The following is a 21,301-nucleotide window of genomic DNA, read 5'->3' on the forward strand; positions in this document are numbered from 1 at the left end:
AAATTCTGTTTTGTAGGAGTTATTTTTTAAAAAATAACTTTTTTTAAAAATTTTTGGACCAGGTATTTGCAGTTCAGACAATGCTTCAGGTTTTTTTGTATATCCCTGCAGTAGTTCCAGACAGCATCCCCTAGGCACAGGAATGGCCTGACCAGAGTTAGGCATTTCATGTAGAACATGACTGTAATTTCATGTGTACATGGACCTCTCACTTAAGCTGTTTGGCTTCATCCATGCAGTGAATCTGCCTCCATATTTAGCTCTAGCTGAAACAGATTGATCAAAATTGGGGTTTTTTTCAAGTGTCTGAGTAACAAGGCTTCGGCACCTTTATTTTCACTCCTGTATTGTAAATTGAATATTCCAGTGCTGGTTGATCTCACTGGTCTGCTCCAGTCCATCACTTCTTTCACGGTGCCAGTATGGGAGCTGTTGCCCTCTGCAGTTTTCTAGACAGGGCTGGGAACACGCCCAGAGCAGGAACTGCAGGGACTCCTCTTGAGAAGGAACTTTCTCCCTGCCAGGCTGGAAACCAACCCTTCAACCGTGCCATGCTCTTCAACGTTGGCTTTCGGGAAGCCATGAAGGACTTGGACTGGGACTGCCTCATCTTCCACGACGTGGACCACATACCAGAGAACGACCGCAACTACTACGGCTGCGGACAGATGCCCAGGCACTTTGCAGCCAAGCTGGATAAGTACATGTACCTGTAAGCACTGTTCTTCCTCCCTGCTGCCACAGCTGCTGAGGAACCACTGTTAGACTTCATTTAGCTATTTTTAAGGCAGAGAATGAGTCTGGGTTTTTTCTCAGGCTTTGTGCCAAGGGAGCATGAGAGGGAATGTCAGAGAGCATCCTCAGGGCTGGGGCTTTCCCAAGGCAGGTGGGCTCTGCCCTGACCCTTCTCTCCTGCTCAGGCTCCCGTACAACGAGTTCTTCGGGGGGGTGAGTGGCCTGACTGTCGAGCAGTTCCAGAAGATCAACGGGTTCCCCAATGCCTTCTGGGGCTGGGGGGGCGAGGATGACGACCTCTGGAACAGGTATGGGCCCCGTGGGCCCCAGGGTGGTTCTGTGAGCTGAGCCTGGCACTGAGTGCTCGGAGGGGACAGCTGCCACCCTGGGCAGGGGTGTTGGGCTCGCTGTGCCCTGTGCTGGCTCTGTGGGGCAGGGGCTGCTCCTGCCTGCTCGGGCAGTGCGTGGGAAGCAGAGGAGTGCTGGCTGGGAAGCTGCTGGCTCTGTGCAGTGTCCCACACTGCTGCTGAGCAGGGCTCCGAGGTGCTGAGGGCTGTGGGATGTGCCTGAGCCCAGGGCAGCGGGAGGTTTGTGTGGCTGCTCTGTGGGTGGGAAGGCTGAGCCATGGCCAGAGCCCCAGGAGCTCTGACTGCAGCCCTGGAAGCACTGCCTGCACAGCAAACACAACGGGTGATTATTTTCTGTTTATTTTATTTTCTTTCTCCCCTTTCTAATGCAGAGTACAGTACGCAGGCTACTCGGTGACTCGACCAGAAGGAGACACAGGGAAATACAAATCAATTCCCCACCATCATCGGGGAGAAGTGCAGTTCCTAGGAAGGCAAGTAAATTTATTTAAGAATCCTAAAGCCTTTCACAAGGACTCTGTACCATGTAAGAGGTTCCCTGCAGCTGTTTGAGGGCAGTGACAGCCTGAACTCTTGAAGGAAGCTGACTGCAGGGAGATGGAGGCAGTGTTGCCAGGATTCCTGCATCCCTGCAGTGAGGGGTCCTTGCTGTGTGGCTGCTCAGATGCCATCCAAAAGAGGGGATTGTCAGCATGGCAGGCTCAGGGCCTGTGCTTTATCTCCAGAGGATGTACAGAGGTGGCTGTTGCCAGGTGTCAGAGCAGTTCAATGTTTCTAGACGAGCCTGAGCTCGGTGCTGGAGGAGGCATGGCTCAGCCTGCAGGAGGCACAGAGCAGGGCTGTCCTGCAGAGTGGCTGCTAAAGCTTCAGGTGTCCCTGCAGCACTGACAAAGCCCAACAGCAGCACGCTCTCCATTCTCATTTCTGCTTCTTGGCCCCAGGCTGGGGTGGGTGTACAGAGCCCTGAGCTCAGGGTTTGCTCTCCTGTGAGGCTGCAGACATCCATCAGGAGTGGTAGCTGTCCCCTGGACCCAAGGAGGGCAAGTGCTGTGCGAGCATTTTTCTCAAGATAAATCCTCCCTGGAGCTCTCCAGGAGGGCTCCAGCCCCTTTGTCCTAGAGCCAGGGTTGTTTCAGAGAGTACCTGGGCTGACTGCTTGCTTTTGCCTGAAGACCACAGTGCAATTTGAGTCTTCTGAAAGGTGTGCAACAGAGAACCAGGGAAATACATCTTTCACAAACAACTTCAGGAATTAACACTTGTAGCTGAGCAGCTGCTGGACAAGCAGTGCAAGCTCTGTTCTGCAGAGGGGCTGTAGGCTGCTGCTGCAGAGATTTGAGCTCTCTGCTGGTCTTCTTTTGCAGCAGACTCGTTTTTGGGGGTGTTTCCATTTGAGTTTCCATCTTTAGCCCTACTTTTCATTTCTCTGCTGGACAGAATGCAGCCAGTCAGAGATGCTTCTCTTACTTCACTCTTGAAAAAGAGAAGTAGCTTTTTGTTTGAAAAACCATATTTAGTCAAAGCAGTGAAGCATGGCAGGCTGATAATGCCATGGGACTGAGCTCTGGTTCCTGGTACTTCCCTCTTTGTTCTCAGCCAGCACCTTCCCCTGCCTCATGGCACAACCCTTCCCTGGTCCCCTCTCTGTGCCCAGGTCTTAGCCCAGCTCCCACTCGCCCTGGGGCCTCCAGGCCCCCAGCACTGTGCTGAAGGGAGTCACTGTCCTGCTGAGATATTTCTGCCTGTTTTCCTCTCCCAGCCCTCCTCTTTCTATTTCCTCATGCTGCCTCTCAATGTGTTTGAGGCTGGTTTTGTGCACCAGCTGCAGTTTCCTTCCCCATACCGCCATTCTGCTGGTTTTACTTCCTCGCTCCCATCCCTCAGACTAAAGCCATTTAGTTCTGTTCTTGTTCATGTCTGGTTTCATAAAGGTGGCAAGGACCACATCCCCCCTCTGCTGTGTCTCTCTGGGGTGGTGTGGAAGGTGGGCTTGGCAGGACCCCCAGGCTCAGCCCCCGCCTGGGAATGGGACCTGCAGGCTTTGGGCAGGTGCCACAGGTTGTTTTGGCAGCTGAGTGCTTGCTGGTGGCACAGTGAGCATCTGCCCTTCATCAAGTGATGGACTTCTCTGCAATTTTCTGATATTTACTCACACAGGGTGTTTAAATGTGATGGTTGCCTTTATTAAGGACCCGGAAGTTCATTGTTTTGTAGCTGCTCCTGGGCCTGGCTCTTTGAAAGGTGCTCTGGTAGCCCTGGGAGGAGTGTGCAGGTGCTGTGAGATACATGGAAGTGACTCTGGCCTCTGGTTCTCGTTGCACAGGTACGCCTTGCTGAGGAAGTCAAAAGAAAGGCAAGCCCTGGACGGCCTCAATAACTTGAACTACTTTCCAAACGTCACATATGACGCCTTGTATAAGAACATCACTGTTAACCTGACACCGGAGCTGGCTCTGGTGACCGAATATTAAGAGCAGAAAATAACTTTGCTCTGCCCTTCACCAAGAAAGCACCATGCTAGACTTTCTTTTCCAAGGGTTATTGAGGACAAGCAACACTTTGTCTAATGAAGGATCACAGTATTTTGGAGAATGAGGCTGAAAGTGCACGCACAAATTGCCCTAGCTGTACCAATCCAGACCGATACCTGGGCAGCGAGCTCAGCCGTCTCTTTATTTTTTCTGCCACTTGCTTTCTGGGTTTCAGGACAACGGTTCGACCTGCTGCTCTCGTCTCCACATTCCTCCTCTAGCAATCTCTGGCACTGGGACTCTCCTGGGATGTGCTTTCTCCTCCGGGAAGCGGCTCAGCTGAGGGACTCTGGCTTCTTGACGGTGAACATCGCGAGCAATTTGGTTGGCACCTGCCCTGGTGGGAGATCAGACGATTTCTGATGCCATTCTTCTGTGTCTGTGCGGTTTTTTAAATGACCTGCTTGAAGTGCATACAACAGAATCGCTTCTTAAAGAAGTGTAAGTGTAAATATGCTGTATAAATCGCCCCTTTTTATTTTTCTCCGATGGCTCAAGTCCAAGCGAGAGGTTTACATACAGTCACTCATTGCAGTCCTGAGTTCTGAAAACACTTGTGTGAGCATCACTGTACTTGTGCAAGGTGTTCCCTTCTAAGCCAGTGAGCCTGCTTGCATGATTCCAGCTGGGCATATGCAGAAATGTTTGTGGGCCAGGGCCCAGAACCTTCCAGTGCAGTGGCTGAGAAATACAGCCAGGTCATCACTCATTCCAGAAACCACAGGGCTGGCTTGTTCCAGGGAGGGTGGGGAAGTGGGAATATTTATTCCAAACCCTCCCTTTTCTGTCACTTTTGGAGCGTGATGTGCAAATGAGTCCAAAAGCCCTGTGGAAGGCAGTCCCGTGACTGTGGCTCTGCCTTCCACTGACAGCAGGGCTGAGCCCAGGGGGGCCAGGATGGAGCCACTGCTCCCACGTGAGCCCTCCCCACAGCAGTGCTTGCCCTCACTCTGGAACGTGCTGGAACGGCTGGGGAGTTGGTTTAGTTTGTATTTATTGTGTAAATCCAGCAGCACAGAGGTGCTGTCAGAGGCAGGCAGCGCCTTGTGCTGTCCCCCTCGGTACCTGGCAGCACTGGCATGGGCACAGCCATGGGACGGGGCACAGCTCAGTGAGAGACATGAAGGACACGTGAAAATATGAGGACTGGGAGCCAGAGCTGGGTCTGACAGCCCATCCAGCCATCCAATGTCATCCCTCTTTCCTTCACACCGTGGGCAGGCTGCGCTTCAGGCCCTGTCCCCACGGACACAGTCCAGCCCTTACACAGCACTGACACCACCCATTTCACTGGACCTCTCTGACTTAAAAGTAAATACATTGGGTGTTGGTTTTAGTTTGCATTTCCACACAACAAGGGCGGTACTTGACCTCCGAGGGACTTTAACTCTTTTCGTTGCATTGTTTGCCTTCGGTTTCCTTAACTTGTCATGGTTTACACTGTTTCCTCAGTTCTGTGGACGTATGATCCCCATACGCATCTGTGGTGGGTGTGACTGCCCAGGGCATTCCTAACCTGTATCCAGAAAACGTTAGTTTAGAAAACACAAGTTTTGTGTAGATCTTATCGGCCAGCATGAGAGGACAGCGAGCCTGCCCTTGAAAAGCGCTGATGAGTTTGTAACTAAGTTTTAAAGTCTCTGAACTTACACGTGCTTTAAACTCGCTTCCCGAGGGGATTCAGCCTGGTTATTTATAGGCAGAGGTGAGGATTTGCTTTTTCTGGCGCATACAGCAATAAAGACTTTTGCTTCGGAGTCTTGACCTGTAATTCACGTGGACCCTTTCCGGGTGTTGAACCCGCATTGCCCTGCCCCTCTTTTCTTTCATCTTGAGACCTTGCTAGAAACCTGTCTTTGTTTAATGGTGCTTCAAACAAGGAATGTATTTCAACTAGTCCAAGTTCACTACCCCGGAATCATGCATGTGTGTGTGAGTAAGTGTTGAACTACCTTAGTTGGGATCCTCAGCCTTCCATGTCCCTGACACCTGGCGCACCTGGTGTGGAACAAAAGCTGTTACCTCTGCTCAGAACTGCACTCTGCGGTTGGCACAGAAGGGTCCATCCCCAGCAGCATCCCATCCTTCCTTCTGACCACGTTGAATTTGTTTTCCCTTTTTAAAATGTGGATTATCTGAAAATGTGCACTGTTAATCTTATCAGCTATGTCAAATACTTTATAGTAAATGTAACTGTTAAAAACATACTGTCAAGCGCATGTGCTGTTATGGTGTAAAAATTCTTGTATTAAGGAGAACTTGTACATATTCTGGCAGCTGAAGTTCGACAAGGCCACTCGTTCGCCCCTTCCACGTCAGCGCCGTCAGTCAGCCCTGCTGGAGGGCAGGTCCTGTGCGATGCCGATTTGTTTTTTGTAAATGAGCCATGTGGGTTTTATTTGCAAAACTATTTATTGACAGTTAATTCTCCATAAAGCTCTGCTTCTCTAAGGGAGGTACCGTCTGAGCATCGGCCGCGCACTTCAGGCCCCTCACCATCAGAAGTGGCTTTAAACTCTCAAGCAGCTTTCCATCATCATGGCTTTTGAGCTTACTGTTATGTTTTTAAGAGGTGCCAGGGGGACGTTTTTGCACTGAAGATTAGTGTTTTACAACACACACACACTTCTCAGCAAAGCAATCCTTTGTGTCATTACATTTATTTACCCATGTGTTTGTACATTTTTGTATTTGTTAATTTATGAATGATTTTTTCAGTAAAAAATACATATCCAAGAACAGAGATTGCAGTGCTTTGCTTTTTTTTCTTTTTTTTTTTTTTTTTTTTTTTTAACAGGAGGCTGGGGTGTGCTTTTTTAGTAGGAGGTGAGGTTTGTAAGCCCAGAGGGGTAAGTGCCGATGAGAGTTTGAGTCAGTAAGGGCAAGCCCTTGATGCTAAAAGCTGGTTAGAAATGTCTCATTAGGACTGTCCAGAAATAAATTGAGTGTGAGATGTGAATGCTCCCCAAACTCATCCTGATGCGTTGGTGCCTAAGCCTTTTTTCCAAGCATCTGCTTCAGTGTAGTTCTGGTGGAGGGGCTGGCTGCCTTAGGGTGTAAGGAAGGCACTTGGCTGAAGGTGGTGCAGGACTGGTGGTGGGGACTGTAGGTGATTGCATTTTGGACAACAAACCCAGGCAGACAGACAAGCTTCGTTGCAGCAGCTTTAAAATATCTTTCTCCTGCTCTGCAGCATACAGGCATGCTAGAATAAATAGCTGGCAGCCCTGGGTTGCTCCAAGCCTTGCCTTTTTTTAGCTCTCCGTCTTCTGGGAAGCTTCCTCCCACCCGCGGCGCTGGGCTGGAGCCGGGGGGTGTCAGGCTCCTTCCAGCGCTGCCCCAGCGCCCGCAGGAGGGAGGGAGCGAGCCCGCGGGGCTCCTGCAGAGCTGGGGGTCCTCACCTGCCCGGGGAACACCCGTGGTGCTGCTGCGGGGGTTTCTCTGCCCCCACAGCGGCTGGGGGAGATGAATGCCCCTGGAGAGGGCTGGGGTTGCTCCTGTGCGGGGACAACGAGAAGGGCAGGGAAGCCCCAGCCCACGTCCCAGGGGGTGCATGGGACCCCCTTGCTGGGGCCAGCAGAAACACAGGAGCGGGGAGCAGAGCCCCTTTTGGGTGGGCTGTGCCGAGGGAAGGAGCCCTGCGAGGGCCCGGCTCTGCAGCGCGGCCACGGCTTCCCTCGGAGCAGCCCCCGCTGCAGGGAGGGCGCTCCTGGGCGGGCTGGGAACAGCTCAGCCTGCTGCGCCGCAGCATCCCCCAGCTCTGCGGGCCGTGAAACAACCCCAGCCTCACAAAAACCCCACCGCCAAAGAGGGGGCTTCTCCCTCTTCCTGCTCTTCTCCCACGGTTAGTACCGACAGCAGCAGAAAGGGGAAACCAGTGACTCTCCTGGTATCCCCTGGGTGGAACAAGAGCGCGCTCCCCGTGGGCAGCGGCGCTCGGCGGGTCCCTCACCCGCTGACGCGGATGCCACCGCCGGCGGGGATGCAGATGGGCCACGGTGGCTGGGCCAAACCGGCCGAGCTGGTCAGCCGGGGGGAGCCACAGGACGCCTGGACGGTTGAGAAATATTCTCCATCGGCGCCGCTTCAAGCCACGGGGACAGTCCGAAGGCCGCGGCTGCGGTGGCACGTTCGGGACTCTTGCGCAACCCCGCACATGGTTGGGGCCACCTGCTCACCTGCGCTGCAGGTTCTGGTGGCCATAAAACCACGGGTCACCTTGTGACAGGTGCCTCCCCACCCTCATCCCAGCGCTGCTGCCCTCGATGGCATTAGAGCAGCGAATGGCCTTATTAATGCCAATTAATGGGGTGACAGCCCCCGATCCACCCCGGGGACCTGTGTGGCAGGGGCTTTGTCACCAATAGCTGCCTGCAGCACAGGGCTCAGGGCTGATCGCTGAGCCGGAGCGCAGCCCTGCGCTTGACAAAGCACGTTCATTCACAGCTCAGAGCCGCTGCTGCGGCTGGAAACCTTTCCCAGGTGGCTGAGCTGAGGAGACGGCCGGGCCCAGCAGCCAGGCCGAGGGTGACAAGGATGCCGTGCCTAACAGAGCTCGTTCCCGTGGCGCCTTAGAGCCTGTCGGGCGGGGAATGAGCCGCGGTCGGGCGTTACGGCAAGACAACGGGCCGTGACCGTCCGGCACCGGGCCTGGAGGGAGCTCGGGCTGTGCCTGGGGGCAGCGGGGCTGCTCCCTGAGCCCGGGTCACCCTTCGCTGGGGGAGCCCCTGCCGAGCTCTGTCCGTGCCGCGGCCGGAGGCGCTCGGATCCTGATGCGAGCCCCGCTCGGCAGGAGGGGCTGCGCCGCGGCTGCCCGGCCACAGCTGGCGAGCGACCGGGACCCTGGGGCGAGCGGAAAGAGCTCAGCCCCAAACCGGCCGGGGCGGCTGGAGGAGGGCAGCCCCGGGCCCCCAGAGCCGCAGCCGCCTTAGCTCCACAAGCCGCAGGTGGGCTGGAGGGTCGGTGCCACCGGAACCGGGCACTGGGCAGCGGGGCCGGGCTGGGGGCCGGGCTTTGGGGCCGGGCTTTGGGGCCGGGCTTTGGGGCCGGGCTTTGGGGCCGGGCTTTGGGCCGGGCCGGGTTTTGGGGCCGGGCTGGGCTTTGGGGCCGGGCCGGGCTTTGGGGCCGGGCTTTGGGGCCGGGCCGGCAGCGCGCGCTCCCACAGCGATCTCTGGCGGCGCTGGGAGGAGCGGGCCCGGCCCCGGCCCTGCTGCGGGGCTGCCACGCGTGTCCGTCCCCGTGCCCTGTGTCCCCTGTCCCTGTGTCCCTGTGTCCCTGTGTCCCTGTGTCCCATGTCCCCGTGTCCCCTGTCCCCGTGTCCCCACCTGCGCGGCTGCCACTCCGCGTCCCCACCGACACAGGGCAGCACCGGCCCTCTCCTGGAGATCACGGAATTTTTCTTTAGTCCTTTTTTCTGTTATTATTTGTCAACATTTTTCTTCTTTTAAATAATGTCAAAGCCTTGTTTTAAAGATAACAAAGGTAGATTTTTTTTTTTTAAAGCTTGACATATTTGAGCTCCCCCTATTTTCCTTCCCTGCCTGTTTGGCCCAAAATCCAGGTGTTGGACTGCACAGAAGGAGGTTGGGATGTAAGCTGGGACAATCTGGGAAGGCATTTGGAAAAGGAGACAGGTGTTTCTGCACATCCCACGACTCTATCTTTAGAGGTTTTTTCTACAGTGGAAGTTTGTTGGGAGCTATGTGTCTCTTGGAAAACCAAGGTGTCTTAAAGGCTTAACTCACTCATCCCTGCTCCCAAACCCCGTGCAAGCCAGTGGCAGCAGCTGATCCCCTGGAAGCATCTCCTGTGCCCAGTTTAGGATGTGGTGAATTTTTAAGCTTGATCCTGCAGACCTCTCAAGCTCTCTCTCCTCCTGAGACACTGCAGTCCCTGTTTTTCTTCCACATCCTCGGGCACTGCAGTGTCTGCCTGTGGTTTATGCTGTCGGATTCCCGCTGCCCTCGTGGATCTGCCGTGTGTGAGCTGGATGATGTGAATGAGTTCTTTGGGTTTTTCATGTTCTTATTTGGTAAACTTGGGCTCATGTTCTGGGAAACTCATCCCAGTGCTCCGCAGGGTCTGTGGATATAAATCTGCTCTGAACTCATGCTTATTGCCAACATTTTTCAAACCAGATACTGAACAACAGAGGGTTTTAGCTAACATAAACCAGAGGCAATTTATGATGACAAAGTATTGTAAGATGTGTGAGGGAAGAGACAAGCTGCTGAAATGTTTGGCTAAAGTGAAGTGAAGAAGTGGAATGTTTTTCTTTGTTCAGTGGCATGCCCAAGGCCCGCCCAGGCAGGGTGAGGAGGCTGCACAGCCCCAGCTGCCCCTGCCAGCGCCTGGGAGTGCTCTGGGGCGAGGATGGAGACCCACACTGCCCAGCAGCCCTTGGCAGGGTGAGCTGGGTAAGGCTCCTGAAGCTCAGCTGCTGTTTCATTGCTGGGTTTTGGGGGGTTTTGTCCTCTCTAAGATACCTTGAGAATGGATGTTTGGCCTGGGGTGTGTCTGGCACTGAGAGCCCCCGGGGTGGCTGCAGCAGCCCCTGACACGTTCAGGATGCTGATGGCTGCAGCTCAGCAGGCTGTGAGGACTCCCTGAGCCCTGTTTTCCTGGCTGCTTTCCACCGGCCCAAGGACAATGGTTTCTCCTGCTGGGACCTGAGGGAGTTGGAGAAAGACTTGATGGAGATGATCCCTGGGGAGCCCGGGCTCTGATGGGGAGCTCGGCTCTCAGATATCACAGGGTTTGAGATTCGCGCGGTCTAACACGCACAGATGTTTTAAAAGCTCTCTGCTTTTTTAGCGGAGCGGAGCAGTGTGTGGGTTTAAGGGACGTCTCCCCTGCTCCAGGGGGTAATTAGCCTTTTCCCCCCGCTCCTGGGCGCCCCGAGCTGGCTCCGTGCGGCAGAGCCGAGCGCGGCAATAGATGGCACTGCCGGCCCGGGCTGCGCCGCTCCGCCCGGGCTGCGGGTCCGGCAAGGGCGCAAAGCCTGCACGGCGACTGCAGCCAGACTCCGCGGCAGCACCTGAGTTCTGGCTTCTGTCTGCATGCGGGGGAGAACGAAGCATCTCTGGAAAGTTCCATCTGAAAAGCCAGAGCAGCAAAGCAGCTGGGAGACACCCTCAGTATCTACTGCTCAGGGCTGGGGTTCCCGTGCACTGTCCTTGCCTGGGCCAGGCCCCACAAACCAGCTGGGACTGACTCTCCACCGAGCCAGAGGTCTGGAAAAGGAGGGGGAGGATGGTTGCCAGCAGGGTTATTAGCAAGGAAGCAATTAAACCCTTAAAAGAAATCATCTGCACTCGGGCTGTCCACCTTCATAACATCCCTGTTTGCTGGGGAGAACCTGCCTGAGACTGCTGCTGGGGCAGGCTGGTTCTGCATGCCACTGGCTCACCAGCATCTCACTCTCTTAGTCTGGCCTCAGCAAATGCTTCTTCCCCGGGCTGCACAGGGATAGAACACGCTCCCATCACAAGGCAGACTTCCTCGCTTATTTGCAGCCCTGAGGTTTCTGGGTGTGATCTAGAGAGAGATAAGAGCAGCTTTATTCTGTCTGAAGCATGACCAAGTCAGCTTGTTTCCAACATGAATGATTAAAGACCCACGTGCATTTGTAATGACCATATTCTAATTAAAAAGCAACCCCCCTCTTTGAAAATTTGGGCAGCTGTAGTGGCATCGTGCTAACCAAAAAATAATTAATTATTTACATGAAGTGCCCTGGTCTTTAAATTACTTGGGTTTAATGTACTGCAAAGGCACTTGTATCAATAACAGGGCTATTTTGCTTCCACTTAATCATCACAATTTTATTTATTTATTTATTACCAAGAACAAAAATACCCAGGCTGGTCCATCTGATACTTTGCTGCACCACTGATGGGCTGCTTTTCCTGCCAGTCTTACACTGCAGTAGTGGTGGTCTTGCTGCTCTTTCACAGCCCCTGAAGGCCTTGGAGCCATGTGAGAACCAGGCTGGGGCTCCTGTCACCCCGTGCATTTGTCACCACGGCGGTGCTGTCACTGGCCCAGGTGCTGCTCTGTGGGGGCTCTGCTCACTCCAGCTACTCCCCTCTGAGCAGCTCCGGGTCCTTTCGGGTGTTTATTTTTAGGGTAATGTAGGCCTTGTGTTTTTCTGGCTTCTCCAATTTCTCTGAAGTTCCCCTCAGCCATGGCAGCAGTTCAAGGTGAGTTAGAAGCAGTGGCTGAAGCAGAGGACACTCTGCAAGGCTGATGTGTGGGTGTAGCTGGATGATGCAGCAGCTCTGGGCTGGTGCTCCTCTCCTGCCTCTTGGTTACCAGCATCTCTTCAGTTTCTCTTCTTCTCAGTTCTCAATTTTAATTTTTTTTTAATATTTGCCATTCAAATCAGGTGGGATTCAAGCTGCCCTGCTGCTCAGCAGCCACCCCCTTGGGACTGACTGACATGTTGGTTAACGTGCTGTTAATTCCAGAACAGGCAAGACTGTTTGGCAGAAGCAGCTTTGGAAACCAGGAACTGATGGGCTGCAGGAAGGTGTTGTTGCATTGCTGCCATTTCCAGGAGGGGGTCAACAGATTAATAACAGGATCTGCTAGTTAAAGGTAAAGGAGAATCACTGAGAAGGAGTGGAGCAGAGACCCCCTGGGTGCTGCTGCTGGGACACGGAGCCCCCCGGCTGGCATGGCCAGGCTGGGAACTGCTGAGTGTGCGACACGAGGGGGGCCCAGGGGACACTGAGAACCTCAGGTACCTTCTGAAATACCAGCCCTAATTCTGGGCACTGCAACCAAGATGACTGCACTGCTCCAGGGGTGTGTAACTGCAATGCACACGTGGGGTTCTCACAGAGCAATGGCAGCGTGGCAGGAAGGGAGATGGAGATGTACCCTAATCCATCCTCCTGCACCAAGCCTGGATCAATATGTCTAGACCATCCTGACAGGTGCTCAAAGATCTTCTTCTTGAAAGCCCTAATGATGTCTCCACTCCCTAGTCTCCTTGGGCACACCACCCCAGGACTTTACCCATTTTTTCCCAACTCTCAGTTCTTCCCCAAGTCATCCCAATTCTCCCATCCTACTGTATTTTGTCCAATTCCCAGCAGACAAGGAACACAAACCATTGCTGTCTTCTACAGAAGTCTTTTATGAACGGAAAACTGCTACCCCATCTCTGCTCTGCCTTCTGTCTCCATGGGTTGACCATTTTCCTCCACCTCTCCTCAGAGGCTGTTTTCCACGTCTCTGGTCACTCCTTTTGCTGCCCTCTGGGCTCTCGCCAGTTGGGGCCTGACTCCCTCGATGAGCAGTGCCCAAACTTGGACGCAGGGCTGGGCCGAGGCTGCGGTAGCAGGGCATGTGTCTCACATACAGCTTTTCTGTTATGAATTCCAGCATGATAGCTGCAAATAAAAAAGCAAACAATGTCCTGGTAGCCCTTGAGATTTGGACATGGTGGAGATGAGGACCATATAAGTGCATCGATGGATGTGTGGATGAAATGCAGACTTTCAGTGTCAGACAGAAGGAACCCAGCGTGGGGCAGCGGCCCCGCGGCGGCTGCTGCTGTTTGTGAGCCCGGCTCTGTCCTGCTGAGCTCTGGGAGCAGGGTCATTCCCACCCACAGGACGCTCCCAGGACACATCAGCAGCCCCCTGGGGACACACCAGCTGGGTTTGCCGTGCTGGGGGCTCCCAGTCCCAGTGGGCCCCACGGGCTGAGAGGGTCTGCACCTTCCTGCTGCTGGAGCTGGGCTTGGGTGCCTGCATCCACAGGCACTCATTGAAGCCGCTCTCATTTGCTTTCTACTCCTGCAGGAAAAGGCTCTCTGGGAGAGGATGAGTTGCACATTTTCCCCCTCCCCTTCAGCCCAAGCGTTAGGCAGGAGGCTGCAGCGTGATGCAAAGTTGGGCTCTGCAGAGGATGGCAGGGAGGCGTCGGAGCAGCCCGCGGTGGTGGCTGGAATTCCTGTTGCCATAACAACGCAGTGCAGCCCTTAAATATAGAGCCGGTTCTACCCCATAGCCCTGCTCTGTCCTTCCTTCTGCAGCACAGTGCGAGCAGGCTTTGCTCCCTCCCTCCTTGCTGCCACCTGTGGAACCCCAAAGGTCAGAAATGGGGGCACCCCTAGAGCAATGTGTGCTGCGTGGGGTCAGGAGACCACTGACCATGACCCTGGGGGCTCTGCTCCATCCACAGCTTGGGTGTGTGGGGCCCAGATTCTGCTCTGGCCCAGTGAACATCCTCGGGGAGGCTGGACTGAAAAAAAAGTGATCTCCTGGAGGAGTGGAAAACATTTAACTGCTGGAGCAGCTGTGGGGTGGGAGGGTACTGAATGCAGCCAGGCACAGTGCAGCTCTCCTGGCAGGGTTGGTCCTGAACCCAGCCCAGGGATGGTCCCAATTCCAGCCCAGGGATAGTCCCAGTTCCAGCCCAGGGACAGCCCTGAACCCAGCCCAGGGATGGTCCTGAACCCAGCCCAGGGATGGTCCTGAACCCAGCCCAGGGACAGCCCTGAATCCAGCCTGGGAATGGTCCCAATTCCAGCCCTGGGATGGTCCTAATTCCAGCCCAGGGACAGCCCTGAATCCAGCCCAGGAATGGTCCCAATTCCAGCCCAGGGATGGTCCCAATTCCAGCCCAGGGATGGTCCTGAATCCAGCTAAAGCCCTTTAGCCTGAGAGAAAAGTCATCATGTGGAAAATTTACCGTGTGCCTTTGGTACCTCCAGTGTATGATTTCACTGCAAAACCATCTGTTATGTTTATGTTTATTGCCCAGCAAATTGTGTAGATGCTTCTAGATCTACAGTTCTTGTTAGATCTACAGTTCTTGTTTATCTATTTAATTAAAAATTGGGTTTTATACCAGGGCTCAGGAAGAGCCCTAAACTACAGGAATTATTTATTGGTGCAATACAGTGGGAGATCTCCCAGAATCCTGGCTCTACTCTGTTGGTTTCATTATGCTGGTGTAGTTGAAGTAATTTCATTCTGTTAGTTTGTGAGAAGGATACTTGGATTGCAAGACAAAGCTGCTGGTTGGTATGAAATGCTAAAATTAAGGTTTTCTCATAAAATCCTAATTCCTCTCCCTTGTTAATCTACACAGAAGTGAAACCTGCAAATGTCAGATGAAACCCTTGTTCTTTATCATCTCCAATAACATCCCTCTTAATATTGTGTAATTTTCTCCTGGTTGAGTCATTGGAAGTAACTAACTTTCCTGAAATGGCCTTTCATTCCTTCTAGAGACCAACAAATGGTGGAAAATTCCAACCTGAGCATTTTTAGCTTTGGCAGAGGTACAAGTAACAGGATACAGAACACCCTGGGCAGGTCAGGCAGGTGCCCCGGGTGCAGCAATAGGAGGCAGCTCTTCTGCACCCACTCCTTGATCCCCTCAGAGGCATTTTCCTTCTGTTGACCTCTTCTGAACCAGATTTGAAAGACATTAGGCCATAAAGCTTGGGGTTTGAGAAGGAAAGATACCACTTTGGGATATCACAGCCCCAAAAAAAGGCATTGGGGTTCAATATCAATTGAACATTGAGAAAAACAGAAGGACTTGCTCTCCATCACCTGGCTGTCATCTCCCACCCCTCTCTTTCTTGAGAATTGCTGCTTTTTAACCCAAGCAATGCACTGACCAGTGCATTGGGGTGATGAATTGGTAGAAGGAGTTGCACTCCAGCCCATCCTCATTTGTATCAGCTTTGTAGCTGTGGGACTGCAGCTTTGAGGCTGTGTCCGAGGGGGGCTGCGTGTGCTCTGCAGTCATTCCCGGGAGCTGAGCCCTGGAGAGCTCATCCTGGATGTTTCGAGGGAGAACACGGTCAGAACCCAAAGGCTGCGACTCGCGGTTAGCTTTGCACACGGGTGGGCTGCAGGCCCGCAGGGGCACCGGGGCCGGGGTCCCTGGGCTGGCCGCGGGTGCGCCCGGAGCCTCCCGCGGGGCAGCGGCTGGAAGGTGCCTCCCCTCCCCTGCGGCTCTCCAGGGCTGGCACAGCCTGCTGCTCCTCGGGGACCCAAACCTGGAAACTGTGAGCAGGCCAAAGGATTTGTTTGTACCTACAAAGTCACCCCCCTAAATGTACTTTAGTCCATATTAGGGCTGGGGCATCACATTTCTCCCGATTAAGCAAATGATTGGGAGGTTTGGTTTCAAATTGCACTGCAAAGACTTGTAAAGCAAACCACTGAATTTCCTGGGTGGCTCCCCTGACAATGCTGCTTGTTTGTGCTTGCTCCTATCCTAATTAATTTTTTTCCTCAGGGAAACTCTAGTTTTCATCAATTTTTTTGCAAAATTGAACTGTTCTTTTTTGGTTTACTAAGTTGAAATCCGCAAAGACAGATGCTTTAAGAAGAGATACTGAGACAGTTTGTTCACATTGTTGAGTTTAACACTTTTAGCATCTTCATTGCATTCCCTTGTCTGCAGGAGTTCTGGGGGCTATTATCTGCTTTAGATGGAAAAGCAGCTGCTGGGACCATGGGCATTCACTCCCAGAGGTGGCACATTCCCTGAAGCTCAGCCCCTGAGATTCACTCAGCCCTCATCAGCTCCACACTGCTGCCATCCAGCTCCCTTCCTCCTCCCCTTTGGAAGTGGGAACAGTTTGTGCAGCCACGCATAGCACCCCAAAAGCCAATTCACATCTTACCAGGATTTTACTGCCAAAAGTTGAAAAACACCCCTGCAGGACCAACAGCTTTAGGCTAGGAGGAAATTGTAGCTGCTTTATGGAGCCTGAGATCTGCTGGCATGGAACTGGGGTTGTCCTGGCTGGTCAGAGGAGCTGGATTGCTGCGTGGCTCCCTGTGGCCCTGCACAGCCCCTGGGAGCCCAGGGGGTGGTCTGGGCAGGGCAGGCAGAGAGCAGCCCACGGGCTGGCCCGCAGGGCGGGCTGTGGAGGGCTGCTGGGCACAGGTACTCATCCCCTCCTCTGCTGGCTCTGGTGGAGAGCCACCTTCAGTCTTTAGGTGCAAGGGAAAGAGGGCCTGCAGGGCAGGCTGTGGAGGGCTGCTGGGCACACCATCCCCTCCTCTGCTGGCTCTGGTGGAGAGCCACCTTCTGTCTTTAGGTGCAAGGAAAAGAGGGCCTGAAGGGCAGGCTGTGGAGGGCTGCTGGGCACACCATCCCCTCCTCTGCTGGCTCTGGTGGAGAGCCACCTTCTGTCTTTAGGTGCAAGGGAAAGAGGGCCTGCAGGGCAGCATGGGGAGGAGAGCCAAGGGGGTGCTGGGGGGGCTTGGCTCTTCACCTCTGGCTTTGTGCAAGACTGTGGCTGACCTTTGTGAACGTGCCGGGAAATAGAGACCTGTTTGGTGAAGGAGTTGAATAAAACTGGGGAGAACATCTCCAGATGTGCTTCCCACAGGTGGGGTGAGGGTGTGTGAGGGGGCAGACAGGCAGGGGGATCAGGGGGAAGAGGGAGCTGGCACAGGATGTGGGTGCTGGGGCTGTGGGGATGCCCAGGGCACAGCAGAGGTGGGGCACCCCCAGCTGCCTCCACAGCCCTCAGGCCATGGGCTCTGCCTGGTTCTGAGACCAACAGGAGCTGTGAGGTCAGCTAAATGCAGGCTAAGCTTGAACCTGAAGGGCCATCAAAGTGTTTTGGGGAACAGCTGTGAAGTACTGAAATGGCTGCTTGCTTTTCACACATGATGGTTATTGTCAAGTTTGGGAGTTTGCTGGGATTTCCTGATTTAATGGGGCTTAACAGCTTGAATTGAGGGCCTTTTAAATTTTGCATTACGTTGGTTGTTGTTAATTATGTTGTTAATATTTAATGACTGGAAAAAGACAAAGGTAGGTAGCTGAAAACTCTTCTAAAATAAAAATCTCTATTATGACAATCTCGAGGAATCTTTGTATTGTTGTTAGCTACCTGACAATTCTCTTAAAATACAAAGATTCCTCAGAATTATCATAATAGAGATTTTTATTGGTGTTACTTTGGTTACTGGAACGACAGAACATCGAGGCTGGGAGAAGGGAGAGAAACCTCTCTGTGCCAGGGCCAGGGTCAGGGTCAGAAGCTTGCAGTGTGTGACAGGGAGGCCACGGGGACAGGAGGTGCCCAGTTCCTGAGGGCTGTGGCCACGTCTCCCCCCTGCCCCTGAGCCACACTCTGTGCTGTGGGCTGGGCTGGGGACTCAGCCCTGCTGGGCTGGCTGCCCCTGCCCTGGGTGTCACCTCCTGCAGCCCTGGCTGCCCCTGCCCTGGGTGCCCCTGCCCTGGGTGCCACCTCCTGCAGCCCTGGCTGCCCCTGCCCTGGGTGCCACCTCCTGCAGCCCTGGCTGCCCCTGCCCTGGGTGCCACCTCCTGCAGCCCTGGGTGCCACCTCCTGCAGCCCTGGGTGCCACCTCCTGCAGCCCTGGCTGCCCCTGCCCTGGGTGCCACATCCCCTGCAGGGCCCCGGGGAGGCTTCCTGAGCTTGGGCTCTTTCTCCCCTTCCTCAGGACCCTTTTCCTCCCCAGCCAGCAGAGATTGGAAGGGCAGCGGGGTGGGAGCTGCAGAGCCACGGGAGCTTGGCCAGACCCCATTTTTCATCTGCTTAAAGCCAGGCAACAGGAATTTCTGTCCTCCCTGGTGGGTCTGGGACCTGCTGAACCCTGCAGAGCTGGCAGGAGGGCAGAGCAGGATTTCCAGGGCTGCCCTGCCACATCCTTTGCCCTTTGCAGAGAAGGAGCACCATGTGCTTTACTGGAGAGCTGCACTGCAACTGCTTTTTGCAGAAAACAACATGTTCACCAGAATTCTGTGTTATAATGAGGAGTTTGGACAGAAAAATGCTTTTTAGAGCACTCCAATGCTGGAATTTGGAGAGGATAGAAATTTCTTAGCTGTTGACCTTTTTAGATGTTTAGTCATGCCAGAAAATGAGTCTCAGCAGGGCAGGGGATGACTGGCTCAGGTGCTGGGGTAAAGGTTTTGTTGCAAGGCTGTTGGGAGTTTTGGTGCCTAAATCAAAAGCAGCTGAGGTCAGGGAGGGCGCTGAGCTGGAGGACTTGAGTAGGGGTCTCTGCTCTCTGGACAAGTGCTCATTGTGGGGCTGCTTCTAAAACAAAAATAAAATCTGCTGTTTCCCGACCTTTTGCAGCTGCTGCTGTTTGAAAAACAAAGTGGACCCTAAGAAATGCCCTGGAAGATGCAGCACACAGAGCAGCCTTTAGGAGGGGTCTCAGGCTGCAAACCCCAAGGGGAAAGGAAAATGTCACTGGCACCTTAAAGAGGGCCAGACAAGCCAGACCATGGGATCCCCAGGTGGCTCCGCTGCCCGGTTTCCCGCTGGCCAGCCTCAGGCTGCTCCTTGCTCCGGTGCTGGTGGTTCCCAGCCGCGCTGCGCCGCTGCCCCCGCCCCGCAGAGCGGAGCTGCGCCCTCCGTGCGGGCTTGCAGGGCTCTCAGCCGCCTCCCCTTGTCCTTGCTGATTTGCTGGGGCTGGATCCTGCTCCCCCCAGCCGAAAGGGCTTTTCGGAAGCGCTCATTGAAATGCGTGCAGAGTAGTGCTGTCCCATGTGAAGGAGTTTAATCCGAGACAGCCTTGAGGAAAGGCTTTTTGCAGCCTTCTGCATCACCCACAAACACTTTGGGGAAGAACAGGAAGGAGAACAGTGTTAGATAAGCTGCTTTAAAATGATCTTCATAATCCTCCAAATTAAAATGTAGTTTATTAAAGACAAGTTACAGATGCAAAACAACCCAAAAAGGGCTGGGAGTAGCCCTTCCCAGGGACAATTTTAGCTATTCCTGGGCTGTGCCTGGATGCCGCTGAGATCAGAGGAGCCAGCCCCGCTGGTGCAGGGGATGCCCGTGCCTTTCCCCGGGGAAGCTGGGCTCCCTCGGCGCTGGAAGGAACATCAAGTAGCTGCTTGAAATTCAGTTTGACTCCCTCGTCACCATGTCCCTTCACAGCCAATGGTATGAGGGCTCCCAACCCCAAAGCAGCTCCAGCTTTTACTGGAATGGCAGGAAGGAGGGGAGAAGGAGAGTGTTTATTCAAGGCTTCGGGCAATTCAGATCAGGGAGTGGCCAAGAAAAAAGGGCTGCTCTAGTGAAACTCTTTTCAAGGCCTGCCTATTTTCTACCAGTTTCCCAAAAAAGGTGAGCCATAAAAAGCTTAACCTGTTGGAAACTCCCATCAGATTGATTCTCACCTCGATGTGCAGCTCTCATGAGAGCTTCTCCCACTGATGGCAACAGCCTCTGTCAGTGGTAACAGGGTCAAGGCTTGGTAGGAATCACTAATGGACATCTCCTCAGATTTAAAGTACATTTAGCTGCTCATTCATCCCCCATCCCGTGGTGCCCATCTCTCAGGCTGAAAGGGAATATTATGGTACTTTCTTCCCAGGAACCATGTGAGATTGCTCTCTGACTGCATATCCACTTTTAGGATTCACATATACGAGAGCAGAGCAATTCTTGTTCTCATTATCCTCAGGAAACTCTCAGCGCTCCAGGACATTCAGCTGATGGCATTTCTCCAGCCTTAGACCACGGAGCAGATTTAGGCTGTGGCTGAGCTCAGTGTTTGCTTTGCCTCTGAGGCTGAGCCCTGTTTGTTGAAGAGGAGCTGGGCAGACCTAGGCCAGGGCTGGAAGTCAGGGGTGGCACGGGAGTCAGTGCTGGCAGGAGCATGTCCAGGTCACAGCTCCCTCACTGCCACCTCGGGGAGCTCTGCCGCCAGGTTCGGGTGGGAGCCCTTCAGGGAGGGGACCTGACTCCTCTTGCCCTGCTGCGAGGACTGAGAGCAGGCAGGGCCTCCTGCCTATGAGTTCCTGGGGATGCTGCTGCCCCCACGTCCTGGACCCTGGCTCTCCCAAGCATCTGGCCTACATTGTTGACAGGGGGGAGAAAATTTCCTTTTGCAAGTTCCCAAGCAGAGGGGTGACAGGGACAAATCAACCCACTGGCAGCTTTTCATTCCTCAACCAGCAGAAATATGTTTTTTTCCTTCCCAATCTGTATTTTTCAGAAATCTGTATTTTTCCTTCCCAAAGCAATTGTATTTGGTCTCAAACCTGATGTGAACAAGACAGACACAGCCAGGAGGGGATGTTTCACACACCTGAGGGAATAGGCTGGTGCTTCCATAGCTTCCAATCCCCCCAGAGTCATCCTCATCAAGGAAAGAGGAGAGGTGGGTGGACAGAGCCACCCCTGGGAAGAGGAGCCAGGGCCAGTGCCTGTGGTCAGTGAGCACAGACAGACGGAGCAGATGCACGGGAGGAAAGGCACATCCTGAGAAGGGCAGAGAGCTGGGCCACGGCATGGCCCCGAGTGTGCTTTGTGGGAACCTGAACAGAAGCTTCTCTGATAAGCTGGAGTGTTTCCTGCCCTCCTCCAGAGCGCTGCCAGGTGAGCAGGGCTGCAGCTCTGCCAGCCCCTCCTCGGGGCAGCAGCAGGGAGGAAAGCCAGCCTGGATCGAGGGGGTTTGGGGCACTCCTGGCACTTCAAAATGCATCCAGAAAGGTTAGACAAGCTGAAAACTTCAACTCTTTATCTTTCTTTAAGGTTCATTTTTGGATGGTGTTTTGCTGCTTCCAGCATTTCCCCCTGGTATTCCAGTGTTTCCATGCTCCTGGGCTCTCAGTAGCACAAGCACTATCTATCTCAGTTCTTTTTGCACTTTTCAACACTTGTTATGGATCTCTGCCAAGGAACCT

The 21,301-nt window shown here is 53.9% G+C and overlaps 1 protein-coding gene across 1 annotated transcript in view; it reads left to right on the forward strand.

Moving 5' to 3' along the window:
• B4GALT5 (beta-1,4-galactosyltransferase 5) overlaps positions 1-6,373 on the forward strand; it is a 33,008-nt gene extending 26,635 nt beyond the window's left edge. Inside the window, exons 6-9 of the mRNA XM_059862543.1 lie at positions 525-712; positions 921-1,043; positions 1,475-1,576; positions 3,427-6,373. Of these exons, the coding sequence (XP_059718526.1) occupies positions 525-712; positions 921-1,043; positions 1,475-1,576; positions 3,427-3,574 (561 nt within the window). The 3' untranslated portion in view covers positions 3,575-6,373. The remainder of the gene's footprint in view (positions 1-524; positions 713-920; positions 1,044-1,474; positions 1,577-3,426) is intronic.
• The last annotated feature ends 14,928 nt before the right edge of the window (positions 6,374-21,301 follow it).

The sequence above is a fragment of the Haemorhous mexicanus genome, chromosome 18 (assembly GCF_027477595.1).
Source record: "Haemorhous mexicanus isolate bHaeMex1 chromosome 18, bHaeMex1.pri, whole genome shotgun sequence".
Lineage (NCBI taxonomy): Eukaryota > Metazoa > Chordata > Aves > Passeriformes > Fringillidae > Haemorhous > Haemorhous mexicanus.